This window comes from Ptiloglossa arizonensis, chromosome 13 (assembly GCF_051014685.1).
Source record: "Ptiloglossa arizonensis isolate GNS036 chromosome 13, iyPtiAriz1_principal, whole genome shotgun sequence".
Lineage (NCBI taxonomy): Eukaryota > Metazoa > Arthropoda > Insecta > Hymenoptera > Colletidae > Ptiloglossa > Ptiloglossa arizonensis.
In genome coordinates, this window is record NC_135060.1 from 9,477,969 (window position 1) to 9,495,845 (window position 17,877).

At 48.2% G+C, this 17,877-nt stretch overlaps 1 protein-coding gene across 2 annotated transcripts in view; it reads left to right on the top strand.

The window, feature by feature from the left end:
• Window positions 1–17,877, top strand: part of Sema2a (Semaphorin 2a) — a 345,009-nt gene that overhangs the window by 24,740 nt on the left and 302,392 nt on the right. The window contains exon 1 of one of the 2 annotated variants that reach the window (XM_076325511.1): window positions 5,818–7,161. The exons of the other annotated variant lie outside the window; for it this stretch is intronic. Within the exon in view, the coding sequence (XP_076181626.1) occupies window positions 6,984–7,161 (178 nt within the window). The 5' untranslated portion in view covers window positions 5,818–6,983. Of the gene's footprint in view, window positions 1–5,817; window positions 7,162–17,877 lie in introns of those variants that run through there. 2 annotated transcript variants of the gene reach the window in all.

Sequence of the window (17,877 nt, forward strand, 5' to 3'; positions counted from 1 at the left end):
GGGTATAATTTAGTGGGCCGGAGTTTCGGCAACGTTTTGCCAACGGAACGGAGAAAAAGTAGGGTGCTCGAGGATGGAGAGGGGAGGGAAGGGAAGAGAAGAAAGAGTCTCCCCGATTATTTCCAAGATGAACGCGAATCCAACGGAGGAGAGGGTCGGAGCGATAAAAACCGAGGAACTCGGGTACGATCGAGTTGGCAATCGTGCGAGAGATTGGATAGAGAACTCGCGCGCACGAACCGAACCCGGAAACATCGAGGCGTGGATGTTAAAGAGCGATCGGTACGGTTATTTTGTCGCAATTAGAGCCTCTAACGACGATCTAACGATCACCGTGGCCGGCGTACCTTCGACAATGGACGTGTGGAAAAGTGGCGCGAAAAGCGCGGTTAATATTTCATCCCCGCGACGCGCAACAACGTCCGGGGCGATTAAAAGGGACGAAGAAATTGGGTCGGCGTAATTGCGCGAATTTTCGAGCGGGCCGTCCTTTTTCCACCGGCTCCGATGGCCGCCGCCCTGTTTGTTCAATTACGCCGACAGATCTGTTCCGTCGCCTCGCCACCGGTAAATCATTCTCATTTTCATTGAAAAATATTACACGAGGGACGCGGCGGCGAAGTGAAATTAAAGCGCCGCGAAGGGACGCGCGAGCGCGCTCGCTCTCTCGCCTCGCCTCGCCTCGCCTCGCTTCGCCTCGTCGCGAAGGGGAAGAACGCGAGAATGGATTTTTAAAATAACCGGAAAAATTCGAGGCGGGCGGAAAACCGAACGAAAAATGAGAAGGAAAACTTGCTCTCTCTGTCTTTCTTTTTCTCTTGCGTCGCTAGCTACTCTTTCGCTACCGAGATGGAGGATTTTGTTGATCTTCACCGTGACAAATGTTTTCGATTCGCACATGGTAAAAAGGGATCCGTCGATTCGCGCCTCGGGCGCGACGAAGCGCATCGAAGGCTTCAAAGGCACGCGGAGTACCTCCGCGGAATAAGAGGATAACGCGGAGTCGATTCGACGTCCTTGAATATTTAATATCTCGCGAAAGCCTTCTCATCGCGAGATCGCGCGCTTTTTACGACGGGCCCAGACATTTGTCCCTATTGGGGCGGAACTAACGAAGGATCAAGTTGCGTCTGGAGTAACATCGAGAACGCACGACCGATCTCGTTCGCGATCTCGTCCTCCCGGTGCAAAAGAAATCGTTTAATGCCGTCGGATTTTATGGTCTCGCGGTTCTCAAAGAGTCGTAAAACGGGGAGAAGGATATGGAAATAACGTAAAAATATTTCCACAGAAAATACTGGTGCCCCCCCGAACAGCACCGACGAGATGTTTTATTTGAGCGCGATTATACGAATACGCGGTTAACTTTTCACTCATGCTCGCGCGAAAACTTGACGTTTTTAATCTTCCCCCGAGGTGAATTGAAATACAAATAAAAGCCACGATTCCTTTCCGTCGATCCGCGTTGAAAATCGAAACGATTAAAACGTATTTGCGTATCGCGCTCCATTTAACGTTACTCGGCTGACTATTCTTTAATACAACTTTATCGTATCAAAAATAGCGGAGATACCGATACGTACGAAGTATTACGTTTCGAGGCATAGATTCTACCAGCAAAATTTATTCCCGTTGATCTCCAACCGAACGGAAAACAATTATTCGTTTCCTGTTATCGTTGGAAAATTAGCGATTCGAAAAGACAGAAGGTATTTTTTATAGAAAAAGGGAAGAAATATTATTCTTCCGTTTCTTTCGTCGTAACATTACATTCTCTTCCGTGAATCCGACTAGTCGCTGTACATATTTTCTATCCACGACGACCTTCGTTCTCCAATTTGTACAAACATTCGTTCTAAACGCGTAGAAATTTTTTAATCGGATGTACGATTTTATTAACCACCGTTCCGCGAGTCGTACGTATACGAGACGTTTAATAGCGACTTAACTTTGCCAAAAGTTGTCGGTCCCTTCGCAATCGCGTGTTTCCGTCTCGCACGGGAGATCCATTCGGCCTTCGCCATTTCCATAAGTCAAAGCCTCTATGGGAACTTCGTGAAATTTAACCAGGCGCGGTGAAATTCACCAAGCCACCCCATCAACCGCGTCACGAAACACTGTCCGGCGATGAATAGCCGCGAGACAGCCAGCGAACATAATAATACCTTCTTTCTTGTTCGAGCCCGAGCCGTCCTAAGAAGTTCCCAAGTTAGAATGCCGTTTCTCTCGGATACGTCATTCACATAAACATGACAGGGTGTATTATACGAGCTCTCGACGAGCAACGCTGCATCGCTCCTGTGCTCGAACGCTGCTTTCAAGCATTCGATTGCAACGTCTCGTCGAAACGACTGTTGGTAGTTACGCGCTCCTCGTGTTTTCGTCGCGATCGCGTTATAATTCCGAATGCATGTTCCGTGCGATCGACTTTAGACCATTCACGGAACGCACGACACGCACGTGGAACACGTTTCGGAACTTTTTGCAACGATTATTCCCGATGGTCGCTATTAACTCGTACGGGGCAATTTCACGCGAAACGGAAAGGAATTTCATAACTTTTTCCACGAAATATTCCATCGAGATGAAATTTACCGACACCGATGGAAAAACGTATCCTTTGTACGAAACTCGATCGATTTCGCGCGAACTCGTGTATCTTTTCCGAAAGTTATCAAAATGTGAAATTCTTTTTTAGCACCAGTGGACTCGAATTAGATCCCGTTGATAGAATTATTTTCCATCGTATCCTCTAATGATCTAACGAACACAGAACCGTTGATTCGTTCGTTAGAAATATTACGGTACGAGAAAACTTTGAAAATGTTCCAATTGGAGCGAGTTTACCTTACATTAGGGTTTGGTTTTTCAATTTCTCTTCTTAATCTTCGATAAAGTGATCATACATAGAATAGATTCCGCGATTAAACGGGCCGGAAATTAATTGACCGTATGAACGAAAACAACGGAAATAGATTTTCTTCGTCGCGGGGAAAGTTAACGTTCTCGGGGTCTCTCGGTGGAATATTTTCCGTCGACGAAAACCTGTTTTTTCACACGCCGATAAAAGTATCCTTTTGTTCTTCGTATTTGTTCTAAAAACGGACAATTGTTTCTTTGTTATTTCGGGAAACAGATTTCATTCGTATCGGTTATCGTTCTGTTGCCACGAGGTCGTCGATACGTGTACGATCGATCGTTCCTCGCCGATATTCGATTCCACAGCGCAATGCTCTTTACTGAAAACCCTCTGCACCGCCGTAATTCCGTGATCTAACCGAAACTTTGCGCTTTTCGCGAAAATAGTTGCCAATTTTCGGAGAGCCGCGTGGACGCGATTTACGCGAGACGCTCGAGTCTGGCGGTGTCGTGCGCCGGTGATAGCTTATATCGTGATCCTTGCGAGCATTTCGGACGATTTACGCTTTTTCCAGCAATTTGCCGGTCTTTTCGGGGAGGCAAAGGTCTTGACGCTCGTAACCCGTCCGAGAGAACGAGTCGGTCCCGCGAGAAACGACAAAGGAAGTGCTGCCAGCTAGGAGGGGAGAAGCTCATGCAATTCTAAACTATTTCAATGAAATGGGATAGCGGCCGGTGGATTTGTTGGTCGCGGGAACCGACTGGCTCCTCGTTCGCGCAGAGAGAACCGAGAGAACCGAGTGAAACCGAGAAAGAGAGAGAGAAAGATAAGAAGAGAGAGTTAAGAAAAGCCACGTTCTCGTAAGGACTTGGTTGGTTCGTTCTTCCCCTTTGTTCTAAAATTCTTACGACTTCCCTTACGTCTTGCTAGTTCCTCTTCCTACCGGCGAACAACAAAGGAAGCGGTTTATATCACCGCGGTGGTAATGGCGGTGCACTGACAGCGCCGGCAGAACGATATAAAATTGTCTCTTCTTTCGCGCCAAGTGCACCGAGGGGAACCTGGCGGGGATACTTTGTAGATATGCCTCGCGCAACTTTCTTTGCCCATCGGCTCAAGCTCCGTTCGACCAACTTGGAGGGTTTTTTTGCATTAGCATATCGACTTATTCATACAATCCTCCTCGATTCGTGTTTCGCGGACGAACGGGGCGAGCAGCTCCTCGGGGCTGTACGGTGCACCGTCGATGATGATGCCCCGCGCTGATGGCGTGCCGCGCTTTTCGAAGGGGCTTTGAACTTCGCCTTCGACCCCTCCGGGGAATACGTTACGACGTGTTTCGATACATTGATTTCGTTAAAGTCGAGTGCCGACTGCCGCGTCCTCGAAGCGGCTTCGATAATGCCATAACGCTCTCGACGCGGTGGAATACAGATTCGCCCGCCCGGACCGACGCTCGGAGGGAAAAAGAGAAAGCAAATGGAGGAACCGTCACGCTCCCGAAATCGAACGGGCGAAAAGTTCGTCGACGAATAAAACCAACCAGGACGCTTTGTATCGATTTTAACGCGAACGAGATTCAACGAACGTTAATCCGTATCACCGACGACCGCGGTTTTGTCGCGCGTTCCTTTGCGCGTTCGAATTAACGCCATCCCGTTGAAAAATAATTTTTTATCCGCCCGGCTCGATGTATATCGATGGATTCTACGGGGTTATTATAAAATTCTATAGGGTCGTTCCGTCCCTTAATCGTATTTCGCCACTTTTGCGCGATATTTAAATTGAATTTACTCAACAGAGACGGTTTATATTTCATCGATTTTGTCGCGCAAATTCTGTATCGAAAGAGCACCGATTACGCTACCTTTGTGCAGTCAAAATACTGCACTCGTTTAAACATTCACCCGGCCGGAGTGGACTTTAAATTATAAATGGAAAACCACGTACGCGATGAGCCGGGAATACAAACGCTCGACCAGTTTCTCGAACGCAGTCTTACGAGTTATCTCTGAATCGCAAAGAAAACAGTACTGCGATTCGAAGGCTCGAAGGTGCCGGAAGAAACGTTCGGAACCCAATTTGAAACATTTTTCGACGAAAAGATCAACGATTGGAACCTCGATGAAATAAGTAATACGAATAGTAAATTGACTCAAGTCTTATCGAAAGAAAAGTGAGAATCTCATCGAAAAGTGTATTTAACCTCGACGAGCGAAAAGAGTACACTGGTAATCCGAGAACAATATTCGCGTAAAATATTCTATTCGAACGAAACCGAAAGATATTTAGTGTCGCGTAAAGCTACCGACCGTTATTTAAACGGATACGAAGGTGGAAAGAAACTTTCCGTTCGATGGAAAAAAATCCTTAATAGACGACGAATCGGAGGGGTGTTTTCATGGTAATTCGGAAAAGCACTCCATAATTCAAATCTTTGTTACGGAACTATCGCAAAGTCCAACTTCGAACAGCCGTTCGGTCGGTGTCGCGTATTGGTCCCGCGTAGTAGAAAATTTTTCATACGAGCCATAAAAAGTGGCCCCGGGGGGAGAGACGCGAGAGTTAAGGGAAATATCAGGGGTGACGCTTCCACGGCCACCGTCACCGCCACCGCCACCGCCACTGCCGCCGCCACCGCCACCGCCGCCACCGCCGCCACCGCCGCCGCCGTGGAGGTTCGTTCGAGGCGATAGTCGACGAGTGACTCGGATTGGAAGGAACTGGCGCGGATCATAGACTCGCGAAGCACGAGCGGCCGTGGGCCGAGAGAAGCCGAGTCGGGCCGAGCTCGGCCGAGTACCGCTGAACGCGGCAATTCGCGAACGAGGGTACAGTCGTGCCGCGGCCTCCATAGAGGGAGGTTTGTACAGCTCGTGTCGCTCGTAGCGCTTTGGTAAAGCGTCGCGAGAGGAAACGCGTGCACACCAGTTCTTGTACGACCGATAAAACGGAACCATGCTGCGACGCTAACCGCGATAGAATATCTCGATCGCGATGGTACCGGTTTAACCGAAAACTTGATTCGCAGCGTGGATCGAGATATCGCGGGGAGGCCGAGCAACAGATGCGACGTCGCGCGACGCGCTCTTTATATTTAGTTGGCCACGATCTCGTCGCTCGAGTTCCCTCGGCCGCGCGCGTTACGCGTCGGTTCAACGATCGGTGTATACGTATCTACGTAAGGCAGTGACGTAATATGACGCGAACGAAAGTGCACCGCGGACGTCAGTGACATAGAGCCTCGCGCGTCGACGGCGATCGTTGAACGTACGAACGTTTTGCCGCGGTAGAGACGAGAGAGAGCCTTGAACAGCGACCGGTGATTCGTCCGTTGTTCGCGTCCCGTGCGAGCCACGCTCGAACCTAGGAGAGAACGCCGCGGTTCGTTCCGTGTCTTCGACGCTCGTGTGCGAACGTGCCTCGACAGAGAGGAGAAAAACCGACGTGGAATCGTCGCGGGGATTGTGTTTCGTCGATATCGTTCGGTGCGCCGTATCCGGTCCTTGGTAGTCGACCCTCCCCGAAGGCTCTCTACCTGCGGAGGACTGTAAGGACACCGGGTACCGGTGGGTTTCGCCGTGCTGGAAAGAGAGACGAAGGAAGAATTCCTTTGTCCTCGAAGGCACAGCTCCGAAGGAGGTGGACGGCGAAGCATCCAGGAGAAGGGAGAGAAGGAAGCGCAGCACGCGGTCGAGTTTCTACCTCGTCGGTCGTGTGTATATACCTGGGCCCCGGCGATACAGAGAGAGAGAGAGAAGAGAGAGACGAACGGTGTACGCTGGCAAGACGGACGGAGAGAAAACGAGGCTCGTAGCATCGGTGAACGTCCGTCAGCGCGTTGCCAACGGCAAAGGGCAACAACCACACCGTGAACACAGCACTGGGCGCGCTGTCGAGCCAAGGCCAGGTCGAGCGTCACGGAGCGCGTTTCACGCTTCCGAAACATCCTCGGTTGCTTGATCGCGGTCGGCCGAAATTTTCAACGCGATTCGAACGGGCGCCGCGACGTTATGCTCGGCGATTAACGTCGAACGAATCCTCCGTACCCGGTTGTTCGCTCGATTCAGCCGGTGGGCCGCGTGTGCGTTGTTGTTCGGTGAGTCGAGACTCGCGATCGAGGATGCAACGGCGAAGATTATCGGACGCGGTGCTGCTGCTGGTCCGGGCAGCTGTCCTCGCAGCTGTCTTGGGACAGTTCCTGGGCCTCAGCCTCGCCAACCGACCCGTTGGCGCGCACCCCGGTCACGCTTATTTCGAGCAACCTTGCTGCGGACGATCGCATCTCAGGCATCACAAAGGTTAGTGTACCAGCCGCGCGCACTTTTTCCTAACTTCTTATCCGGAGTGTCGTGTAACGTAGATACGAGCTTGGCGAAGACACGTTCCTGGAACGCGACGATCGTGTGTTTACATACCCGGAATATTCCCTATTGGACCAGACCGATAACACGGAAAACATTGTACCCTGGAAAAGTTTCGACCAGTTGGTGGAATGCTTCTCGAATTTCCTTTCTCGGAAAGTCTACGTGTTCCTGGAAGGTTAGCGGTTTGATGCTCTCGTGAGTTTCACGTAGGTCGAGTTTCGACAGATTTTTCAATAGAACGTTCAAACGAATAATATCGTACGGTGTGCTTACCGACAGTTTCGATCTCTCGCCTTTACTTATCTCTTCGATCGGGGACGGTGGGCAAGCACTGTTCAGATCGGGTCACTCGCGACCGATAGTTTCTCTTCGTCGCGAACACTTCGATACATTTTCGTTCGATCGTGTTTCGTAAATATTCGTGTAACATTTTCAAAGATCGTGACACGTAGGTGTACGTTTGTTAAAGTATTTTATTTTATCGCAACGTGAAAGAAGTAAACGTTAAAATTGCGAATAAATACTCGTCAATACGTAATTAAATCTCTCGATAATGTCTTTGCAAAGTCGACAGACGTCCTGGGTGAATACTAGTTTGAATTTTTATCTAGTTTCAACAAAATCGCTTCCGAATGGATCTAAAAATTTCCCGAAAGAGATTTAAACATTTTACGAATTTCGTAACAATGTACGTTCGATGTAGAAACTGTTATCGAAGAATGTTACTTTTGCATATCGAACGTGTGTCACGTATACGTGTTATTCTATCGGTAAATCTTTCACGCGTATCGTTATTATAATCCTCTTTATTTTCATTATTTGTCAAGTTTCTAAAGATGTATCCTTCGTTGATTGATTTTCTCGACAGTTCAGCGTGATATTTTTCGATCGAAACTCGTGAAAATCAAACATTGAGGCCAACAGTTCGTCTTTTCAGAACCTTATCGTTTTTTATCGCTCCAATGCAAACATTCACCAAAGAAATCGTGCGTCGGACGTTGGAACAAAGTTTTCGTCACTTTGATTTCCAAAGAAGTTATCCGTGCAAGGGTTAAATAATTTCTACAAGAACGTAAATGTTTTCCTCTTAGCGTCGAACAACGCGCAGGATTGTTGTTCTCGTTCGCTATTAACGCAGTAATATTGCATCGAACGAATTGCGTAGAAATTGGAGTAAATGAAAATCTATCGGATTATGATCCGTAGAATACGACGAGCACGGGTAAATGTAGATTTATATGTCACAGTTGAATCGCAATAATTGTCATCGCAACTCGGCATTGTTACATCGAAAGGTAATTCCTATTTTCATTGTCAACGATGATCGTATTTCCAATTGGAGCGAAATCACCCTTTGCAAATTGCCCCGATTGGAAGGCAATTGATTTCTTCGAAGTATTTAATATTTTGTTATTACCTCGTATCCAGTGCTCTAAATTATTTTTATCGTCGTTTCAATCGATCTTTCGCCAATTCTGAACTGTTCGAAGCATTTTGGAGCGGTACGTATATTATTCGAGTAAAAAATTATGTTACTCGACCGAACTGTATTTTTTGCATTCAGAAAATATTATCAACCGACAGAAATGAATATAGCTCGCATTTATTAATATTCGAATCTTGCGGTTCGATCGGTTGGTAAAATCTACCCTTGGAAACAACGCGACTCGAGAAAAAAGTCGACGAAAATACGAAGAATTGGAAAACTTCCCAGTGACCTGAAATTTCAGAAGCGTGTAGTAACCTCCGTTTACCGATTCGACATCGTCGTTTATCCGAAATGTAAATACTTCGTCGACCGTGTCGCAAATCCACTCGCGTTATATCCTGCAATCGCAGAAATTTTCCAAGAAACACCAAAGCTACAGTGAAGACGGATCGCTCGGGAAATGGGTCAGAATTCGACGATCGATTCGTCGGTATTTCCGAGGCGAATATTTTTTCAATTCGTTACCAAGAACGGTAACGCATTACGCGTACAGAATACCGCGACGGAAGCGTCGATAACGCTTAACATACGATTAATCACTGTCACGATTAGTTTCGTCTCCCCTGGTATTTTCTTCCCCGACATTGGTATCTATTTCTTCTTCTTCGTTAGTCGTTGCTTCGGGCTGATTAAAAGATACCTTTGCCTCTTTGAGGAGCACCATGGCCTCGAGGAAAAGCTATTTTGCATACTGCGCGAAGGGGGATGTAAACTACTTATACAAATAGAGCCTGACGAAATAAGGAGCATGTGTAACAGATCCTCGTTTGTAACTGTTCCCCAAGTTTCCCCGGTGAAATTTCAGCGAAAACTTTTCGAAGCCTTTGTTTCTGACTTCCCTAGCTTCGTCGAGTAATTGGTCAATAGGTGGGAGAGCTCGCGATACAATGCCAGGCTCGTAGCAGTTGACGAACAAAAGCGGACGGATACGTAGTTATATGCGGGTTTTTTGAACGTAATTTTCCTCGTGGTAATATACGCGAGATACCTATATTTTTCGGAGCTTCGAAGTTACACCGTAAACCAACTTTCTAATTAAAAAGAAAAAAAAAGAAGAAAACAGCGAAAGCACGATGGTGAGACAAATTGATCGGAGAATTATTACTACCCAAATTTCTCGCACGATCTTACGGATCGAAGACCGATTTACCGAAACACCGTTACGAATTTAACAAAGCGTGTAGCCCGTTCCAATTGTCGTATTGTAAAATTTCGCGAACCGAATAATCACCGTTCGGCCCGAACGTTTAATATTCTCGGAGGCTCGGGCTGCTATTACTCGGTGTAAATTGCGTGTCGGAGATGAAATACAATTCACCGACGGTCGCTCGATTTAAGTAACTCGGTTGCGAACGCACGGGACGCGGTACCCGAATATTTACAATTTCATCGCGTACCTAATCCGATTCGTTCGAAGTGGCTCGTAATTACACATTTTGCCCCTGTTGCCGTTCAGTGGATTTCGTTCGCACAGCGGGACGACGCTCGAGCTGGGTCCATTGGTTCAGGTCCGAGGGAGCGGACGTGGTGGCCGATACGGAAACAAAACGCAATAATAATCCAAAGCGTCTGACGGTGTGCGCGGAAACCCGATCCGCAATGCACTTTTCATTAATTACCCCGCGATAACAATTTCGCGTCGCGGGTCCGCGCGCGCGCGCGAGCGAGCGAGCGAGCGCACCTGCTCTCGCGCCTTCCACGGCTAAATTCCGCGGAACAATGTGTCGTTAATGCCGCGTAAATACCCTTTCATTAATTAATATTATGAGTTTCACTTATAGCCGCGTTCTAAATACCAGCCGCGCGGTGGCGGCGTTTCGCGGAACAATATGCCCCGCACGCCGTATAAATCGCAAACTTTCAAACATTCCACGTCGTCCACCCTCCACCGTGCCAGCCACCCCTCCTACTCCTCCTCTTCCACCCGTTGTTCCCCGGTTTCGTCGCGCAACCCGCGAAAGCTCCAGACACCCTCTGGCGCGGCGGATAAAGGTTAACGAAGTCTCCTCCGACCGGTTTACCGTCGGAATTTTCGGTGCACGCGCGAAAAAACACTTTTCGCCACGGGTATACACCGGGGGCGGGATTAAAAGGCCGACGTTTTTTCTCGCCTGTAGGGTTGTGGACGAGGGGTCGTAGAGGGTGAAGGGGACCGGGGCGGAAGGGAGGACACCAACGACGGAGATACTGACCGAATACCCCCTTTCCCCGCCCCTCCGTAACCTCTCCGCTCGGTGCGTTCTCTTTTTCGCGGTAAATCATTTAGGAAGGCGACGCGCACGCGCAGGTACGAAAAGGGACGTAAAAACGACGCGGCCCGGTACCCGAAAAGCCCGTTAGCATACATCACCAATATTATCTCGGGGAGGGCCGTGCCACACGATATTACCGGGGCTTAGAACGCCGGGACTGACTTCATTATGTGCCAGGGGGCGAGCGAGCGCAACAGAACGAGAGAGAAAGAGAAAGAGAGATAGAGATAGATATATACAGAGAGAGAGAGAACCGTCGAATGGAATGTGGAATGGTTGGTCGGTCGAGCACACACGGCCGGCTGGCCTGGGCTGCTCGGTTGCTCGGCTTGCTTCCTCTCCGCCAGCCCGAGCCGAGCCGAGCCAAGCGGACAGCGGATCGGGTCTGTGTGCACCGCTGCAAGTCGAGCGTGGAAAGTGCGTGTTTAGAGTCGCGTGTGTTTTCGGCCGAACGGTGGTCGGGGGCACCGAAAACTACGCCCGAAACAGGGTGGCGCACGCGAGCCAGGGCACCCCACACCCTTTCGTTCAACGGGCAGAGCGCGTTACGCGTTTTCCTCGCGTTTGGAAAACTGGACACACACCGGAGCCACCACCGTGGCTTTTCGCGAGACATTTTTCCGCGACGAGGATTCCCCCTCTGGCTCCAACGCGCGGGCGCGCGTACGTGCATACGCGCACGAATTTCTCGTTTAATTTTTCGTTGCTTCTTTCCTTTTTTTTTTGTAATTTTTCTTTTTTTCCCGTACCCCTTCTCCCTCGGTTTGTTTCGTTTTTTTTTTTCTCCCTTTTAGACGCGCGAACGTAATTTTAATTGCGCGGTTGTCCGCCTTGTTATGCGAATTTGCGAGCTACTTTTTCGTTTCGTTTCGTTTGAAATTACCGGGCGGGAATTCGCGTTGCCTCGAGTTTCTCGCCGTGGGCTTCCTCCGGACCCACCGTCGCCGCCACCTCCCGTTTTGGCCCGGAGCGAACCGAAAATTTCACCGTTTCCGTTTCGTCGACCGGGTTTATCGCCGTTGCTTGTTTTCCTCTCGCGAGAACGCGACGGAGGGTGCGTGGATTTGTTTCGTCAGCGATCAAGAGGAAACGGACGTTGGATTTCTCGCTACGACGATGCTGAATCTCGCTTTCGTACGCTTCTCGGCCTCCTAATCTTTCCGCCCGAACGAACCTGTATTCGGAGTATGACGTTACATCCTGTGCGCGTTGCTGCCCAACGACGTAACCGAAGATATGTAAATACCGTGGAAGGGTACTGTACGCGCGGTATGTAACGCTAGCCCCGCGATAAGTCGACGCGCGGAGCGTTGATTTTCGTTACGAAATCGATAACGATAACGCGATCGTTGGTGTACGTTTCCCAGTCTCCGCGCGATCGTCGAGAGTATTCGTGTCGACCGGTCCGAGGAACAATACGAGTCACGGTCGTGTTCGAATAATCTCGAAACTGCGCGCAAAATGCATAGAGCTGCACCTTGGCATCGGGAACGGAACAAAAGAAATACCCCCACCCGTGTTTCGAGCAGTCCTTCGACTCTTCGATTATCGACTACTTGGACGCGAAACGCACGCTCCTTCGCGAAACGCACGGAACACCTTCTCGCGGGTCGAGTATACGTACGCTTTGAACGCTCATAGGCGTTTACCGCGCACCGATCCACCGATGCACCGATGCACCGATGCATCGCGGTGAAAGCTTTGAATGCAACAAGCTGGTTTTTCAAACACGTCGAAATGTGGTTCTCGTACTTGCATCGTTCTTCGACACGTTGATTCGTTTAATTCGGACGATGGAAATTTGTATCGTCTCGTTGAACGTTTAATAAGTAACTCGTGGGAAACATTTCGAAATTTCTTTCGCGAAGAGAACCGCGTGCTTCGGAACGGTACCATGTGTTTCCACGTTGCGGGTGATGCGTTCTAATGTTTTACGAGCGAAACGAAGCAAATGTATGCACGATTTCGACGCAAATTTTGGATACGGACGTGGAAGCTCTGCTCCGAAAAAATACCTCGCCGTACAAAGCGTCGAGAAAAATAGAGCTACGCGACAAATTGGATTTCGACGCCAATTCGAACTTCGCGTCAGGGGGGAAATTCGCGACAATGTTTCAATCGGTCCCCGGTTATTATTCGAACAGTTGATCGGAGTATCGTTTTAATGTTTAACCAACTACTCGACGACTGCAATCCCTGCGTTCGATCGCTGAAATGATCGAACGCAATTAAATGGCTATCCGGAACGTAGAAACGCTGCTCTTCGAGCGTGGATCGATCGAACCGAGTCGTTCTTTGGTCCCGAAGCTAGACTTTGCGCGTTTAGATATTTATTCGCGTCGAGTTATCGTAAAAAAATGAGTCCACGGTGCGGCGATACTCGCGCCAAGTCGATCATTAACGCGCACCGTGTTTGTCGAGATTAAACAAAATTTTAGTCTCGATGGATTCGATATTGCCTCGTATCGATGTAAAACGAACAATTTTCAACCAAATGGTTTTCGATTCGTGTTACGTTTTCGAGGAATTTTCAACCGCGGAGAAGATCGACGAAATTTGCAAAGAAATTTGTCGCAATTTCTCCGTATCGCGGATTCAAACCAAACGCGATGGCGCGTTCAGGTTCTCTCGGACGACGAAAAAATCGAGCGCGTAGCAAAACCGGAAATCGCAATTTTCCATTATCCGGCTACCGAACAGCACGTTAATTTAATCTGCACTTGCGGCTGTGACTGTGCGCCACGATACGATCGTGGATCGTGAGCCCCGGTATCGAATCTCTGGTAACTAACAGAACGGATATTAATTTCGACGAGCTTCTCAAACTGATCCATTGATCCAATTTGCACGCACATTTGACGTGTAACGTGCTCTCCCCGTGTATGCACGTAAGTGTAATGAAATTTACGCGAAACGCTGTGTTCGCTCGCATCTAATTGGCTCGTACGATGAAAGACCACTTTCGTGCAAATTCTGTTCACGTTTCGGCGTACCGACGAGTTCCGTTTCAATTTATAAATCCACCCCCTCCCCGATCCAGCGAACGCAAAGCTGCGAAACAGAATTTCGGGGATGCTTGTGTAAATAAGGTTATACGGATGGAACAGAACGTTTCGGGTACTCGAAACGATTTCTGTTTTCGAGCACGACGGGACGGCGCTTCAAAGACGCTGCTTAGAGAAATTAGTAAATTGCATACGCAAACAATTTTGCGGTGCAAGCTGCTAGCTTTTCCATTTGCGACGCGACGAACAAATTTTCGAAAGAAATTCGCGTTCACAATTTTTCAGGTTACTCCGATCCTTCGAAACGTAATATGGTAATTTTTGCACAAGGTTCTACGGATCGTATCCGACGTAAAACGAAATTTAATCGTCGATGAAAATGTGATTTCAAAATTATATCAATCCCGAGTATTTACATCGAATATATACAAATACACGAATTATTCGAATTTTAAACAGGCAGACTCTGGTAACAGTGATTATCGAACAATATCGTCTACATGATAGAGCATCGCGGAACATTTTTCCGAGCGAGTATTTGCTCAAGATAGGGTCGATGAAATCAACGTCGGTATCGGTCGATGTTCGAGTCAATATTTTCGAGAGAAGAAATTCAACTATTCGGCGCACTTCGTGGTTTCATTTCGTTGGTTGAAGTTGAAGAATCCACTTGTTCATTTTTACTCCAGTCCCGTGTCTACTATAACACGAAATACGACGAATTCACGCGGTAAAACTTTGATTCGGTATCTAAACTGTACTGTACTCGCAAGCATATATAAATTGAACAGAGTTAACGCAACTCGGAAATGTAGCTCGAACCTTACAAAGGTGAATCTTCGTACTTTGTTTCGTAGGGAGCACTTCGAGAAGAAGAAGAACTTCGTTTCTCAAAAAAACCAATCACGTTTGCAGACCAAGAACAGCGGTCATCGTGCAACCTGGGAACGAAAATGTTTGCAATTCGAAGTCGTTTTATTCAGCGAACCGTGTCGCGAACTTTCCCCCATTCCGAAAATTTTCTAAACGAAAGCTGACCCCGAGTTCGATAATTGCTCCGCGAGTAAGTCGGCACCGGGGGTCTCCAACTGGTTGGTCGGTTCCTTTACTCCCCTTCTATCTGCTCTCGCGCAAGATTTGCCCCGACTGCTGAATTACCCCGCGTAAATCCTTAATTCGACCGTAAACTCGAGGAGCTCGGGATACTTTCTTTGCTCTGCCTAGAAATCTACGAATGATGTTTGCGTAAGTAGCCAGGTACAGAGAGAGAGAAAGAGTAAGAGAGAGAGAGAGAGAGAGAGAGAGAGAGAGAGGGAGACAGAGGGCCAGAGAGAGAAAGGTAACGGTCTAAGACCAGAGGGAACGAGAAGTCGGTAGCCGACCAACAGCCTCGAGTTTCCCTTTGGTCGCCAAACGCACCTAAAGATTCCCGAGATTAAAAGCTAGCACACCGACGACTGTCCTTTCTATCTCGGTTCGTTCGGCAACCCTCTCGAACGCTCGCAACGAAGACTGACTGGCTAATGAAGGATGATAGCAGGGACTCGGTCCGCCATGCGGTACCCGAAGCCGCGCATTCCTGCGGTCTCGACCACCGACCTCTCCACCTTCCCCTGTGAACGTCGAGACATTGACTTTGCGAGCCGAGCTCCCGAACTTGGATCTTAACTCCTCGAAGCTCTTGGACGCCGACCGGCCTGCGGTCGAATTATCCCCTTTGAAGCCCCCTCGGAGGAACCACCCTCTCGAAGGTATCACCGTGAAAGAGTTGCCCGTGGCTCGTCGCGCATTCAACCGAGAAATCATTAGCCAACTTTTCTCGGTTAATTCGGTCTCGGTAAAGATGGAGCGAGAGAGAGAGAGAGAGGAAGAGAGGGAGATGGAGAGGAAAGAAGCGTCTCTTTCGCGTATCTGTCGCGTGCCGCATCGACCACGCGGTTTTTACATCGAACGGTCGAAGTCCCTCTTGGAAGTTCTCGAGTCCCGCGTTGAAAGGGATAACCGAGGGAAAAAGCTCGCGAGCCGCAAGAACTCGTCGAGGACGAGAGGGGCGGCGCGGAGCTCGAGACTGGGAGGAGGAACGAGCTCCAAGAGGAAGAGCGCGAAATACGCGACAAAACGACGTCCACGGTACCGGGCTGGAACCCATAGATCGTAGCCGTGAACCGTGAGTCCGTTTTAAGATGGCGGCGGCGCCCCAGCGCCGAGATTATTGCGTCGATGCGATGGGAGAAACAAGACGATAAAACTTCAAGATTAATCGTCGCTTTAATTCTTCTATCGGTGGTGAACGGTCGAAAGTTTCGGTAAACAGGTTCTACTTGGGAGAATTTTCCTTCCAGCGATTTTTCCAGCGGATGGAAAATTCTTTTATCGCGTTCCTTGCGCGAAAGTAAGTCAAAGAATTATTTTATCCCCCGCGAGAGACTTTGTTCTTCGGGACGGTGATCTTGCGAGTAATTCCCGGTTTGGAGGAAGAAAAGTAGCGAGTTTTAACGCTAACGGGGAACACGAGCGAGCGAAACAGAGCAACAGCGAGCTAGTCTGTGCGTAAAGTTTGCTCGTAAAAATACGTTTCGTTAAAAATTTAAATACAACGCAATAAACGATGCACGCGATCGAACGGCGGTACAAAAGTTTTTGGAACAATTGCCTCTCGAATGGAACTGAAATGTATTTACGATAGATTTTTCGCGCTTCGTTTTATTGTAACTTTACCAGGGTACTTTGCTTACCGTATTTACAGCTACATTCTATGTTTACAATCTACATTGCGTAACGCGTACATCGATCAGTACGAACTTCGTGGTTGAAACGCGGTTCGATGTATTAATAGAGAATTTATCGTAGGTCGTTGAAAATGTTTAATTAAAAGCGAAGCGTTCGATGATCTCGGATCACGCCACTTTCCGACACCCATAACCGAGAAACTAAGAGAATATCGAATCGAGTTTTAACGAAGCGCACGTGCACCGAACAGATTTTCGGTGCCTCGGATAGAAAACGAATTATTCCGCTGTATCGATTTATTTTCGCGCAACTATTTGTTCGCGGTGTTTGTATCGTATAATCCCGACCACACCGCCGTTTAAACACGGAAAATTATTCACCTGGAAAGTCATCGGTTTAAATCGATCCGCTCGAACTTTTTATTATTTGAAAGATTCGGGATCGTACCCGTGACGAGGTAAAAAGCAATTAACAACGACGATGACACGAACACAAGCACGCTCCTGTATATTTTCTACGTTTCGATCTTAGCGTCGGGGCTTCTTTATTAAATAATGTTAGTCCGTACAGAAAATTATACAAAAAATTAAACTCCGTCGCAGCGTATACAATGTACGCGAACGAATGTTCGTTCGAACATTCTTTTTTCATTTTTTTTTATCACACGAGTAGTATCTTTGTTTTCGAGTATGCATTTATGCGGACATCTTTCTCGGCGAGGATGATCAGCGATAAATTATCCGAGAGTTCAAGATCAACCGGTGGACACTTTTTTTTCAATTTTAAGATAAGATCGTACACGAAATTTCGACGCTTTTTTCCCAAAACGATGCCAAGTGTCTTGGAAAAAGTGAGACAACTGTATCGTAGAAAACAATTTTTGCCTCCAACGTTCCGGTGTCTTTTAACAAATATGCGTACCCATTTTCTAAACGTTTCGCGACTCAAATCGATCCTCGCGTTTATTTTCGCAAACAATATTATTGTATTCTTTTGGATGGTGCCCGCGTTTGTACGCAACGTGACGGCGCAACGAGCGGTGTCGGTGGGACTGAAAAATTGCCTTTAAAATATTTTCCACCGCGACACGTTGCCAAAGTGCAAATTGGCCCTCTGGCAAAAATGCGTTTGACGTGCCGGATCCGAACGAATCCACGAGCCAGGGTGGGATCAC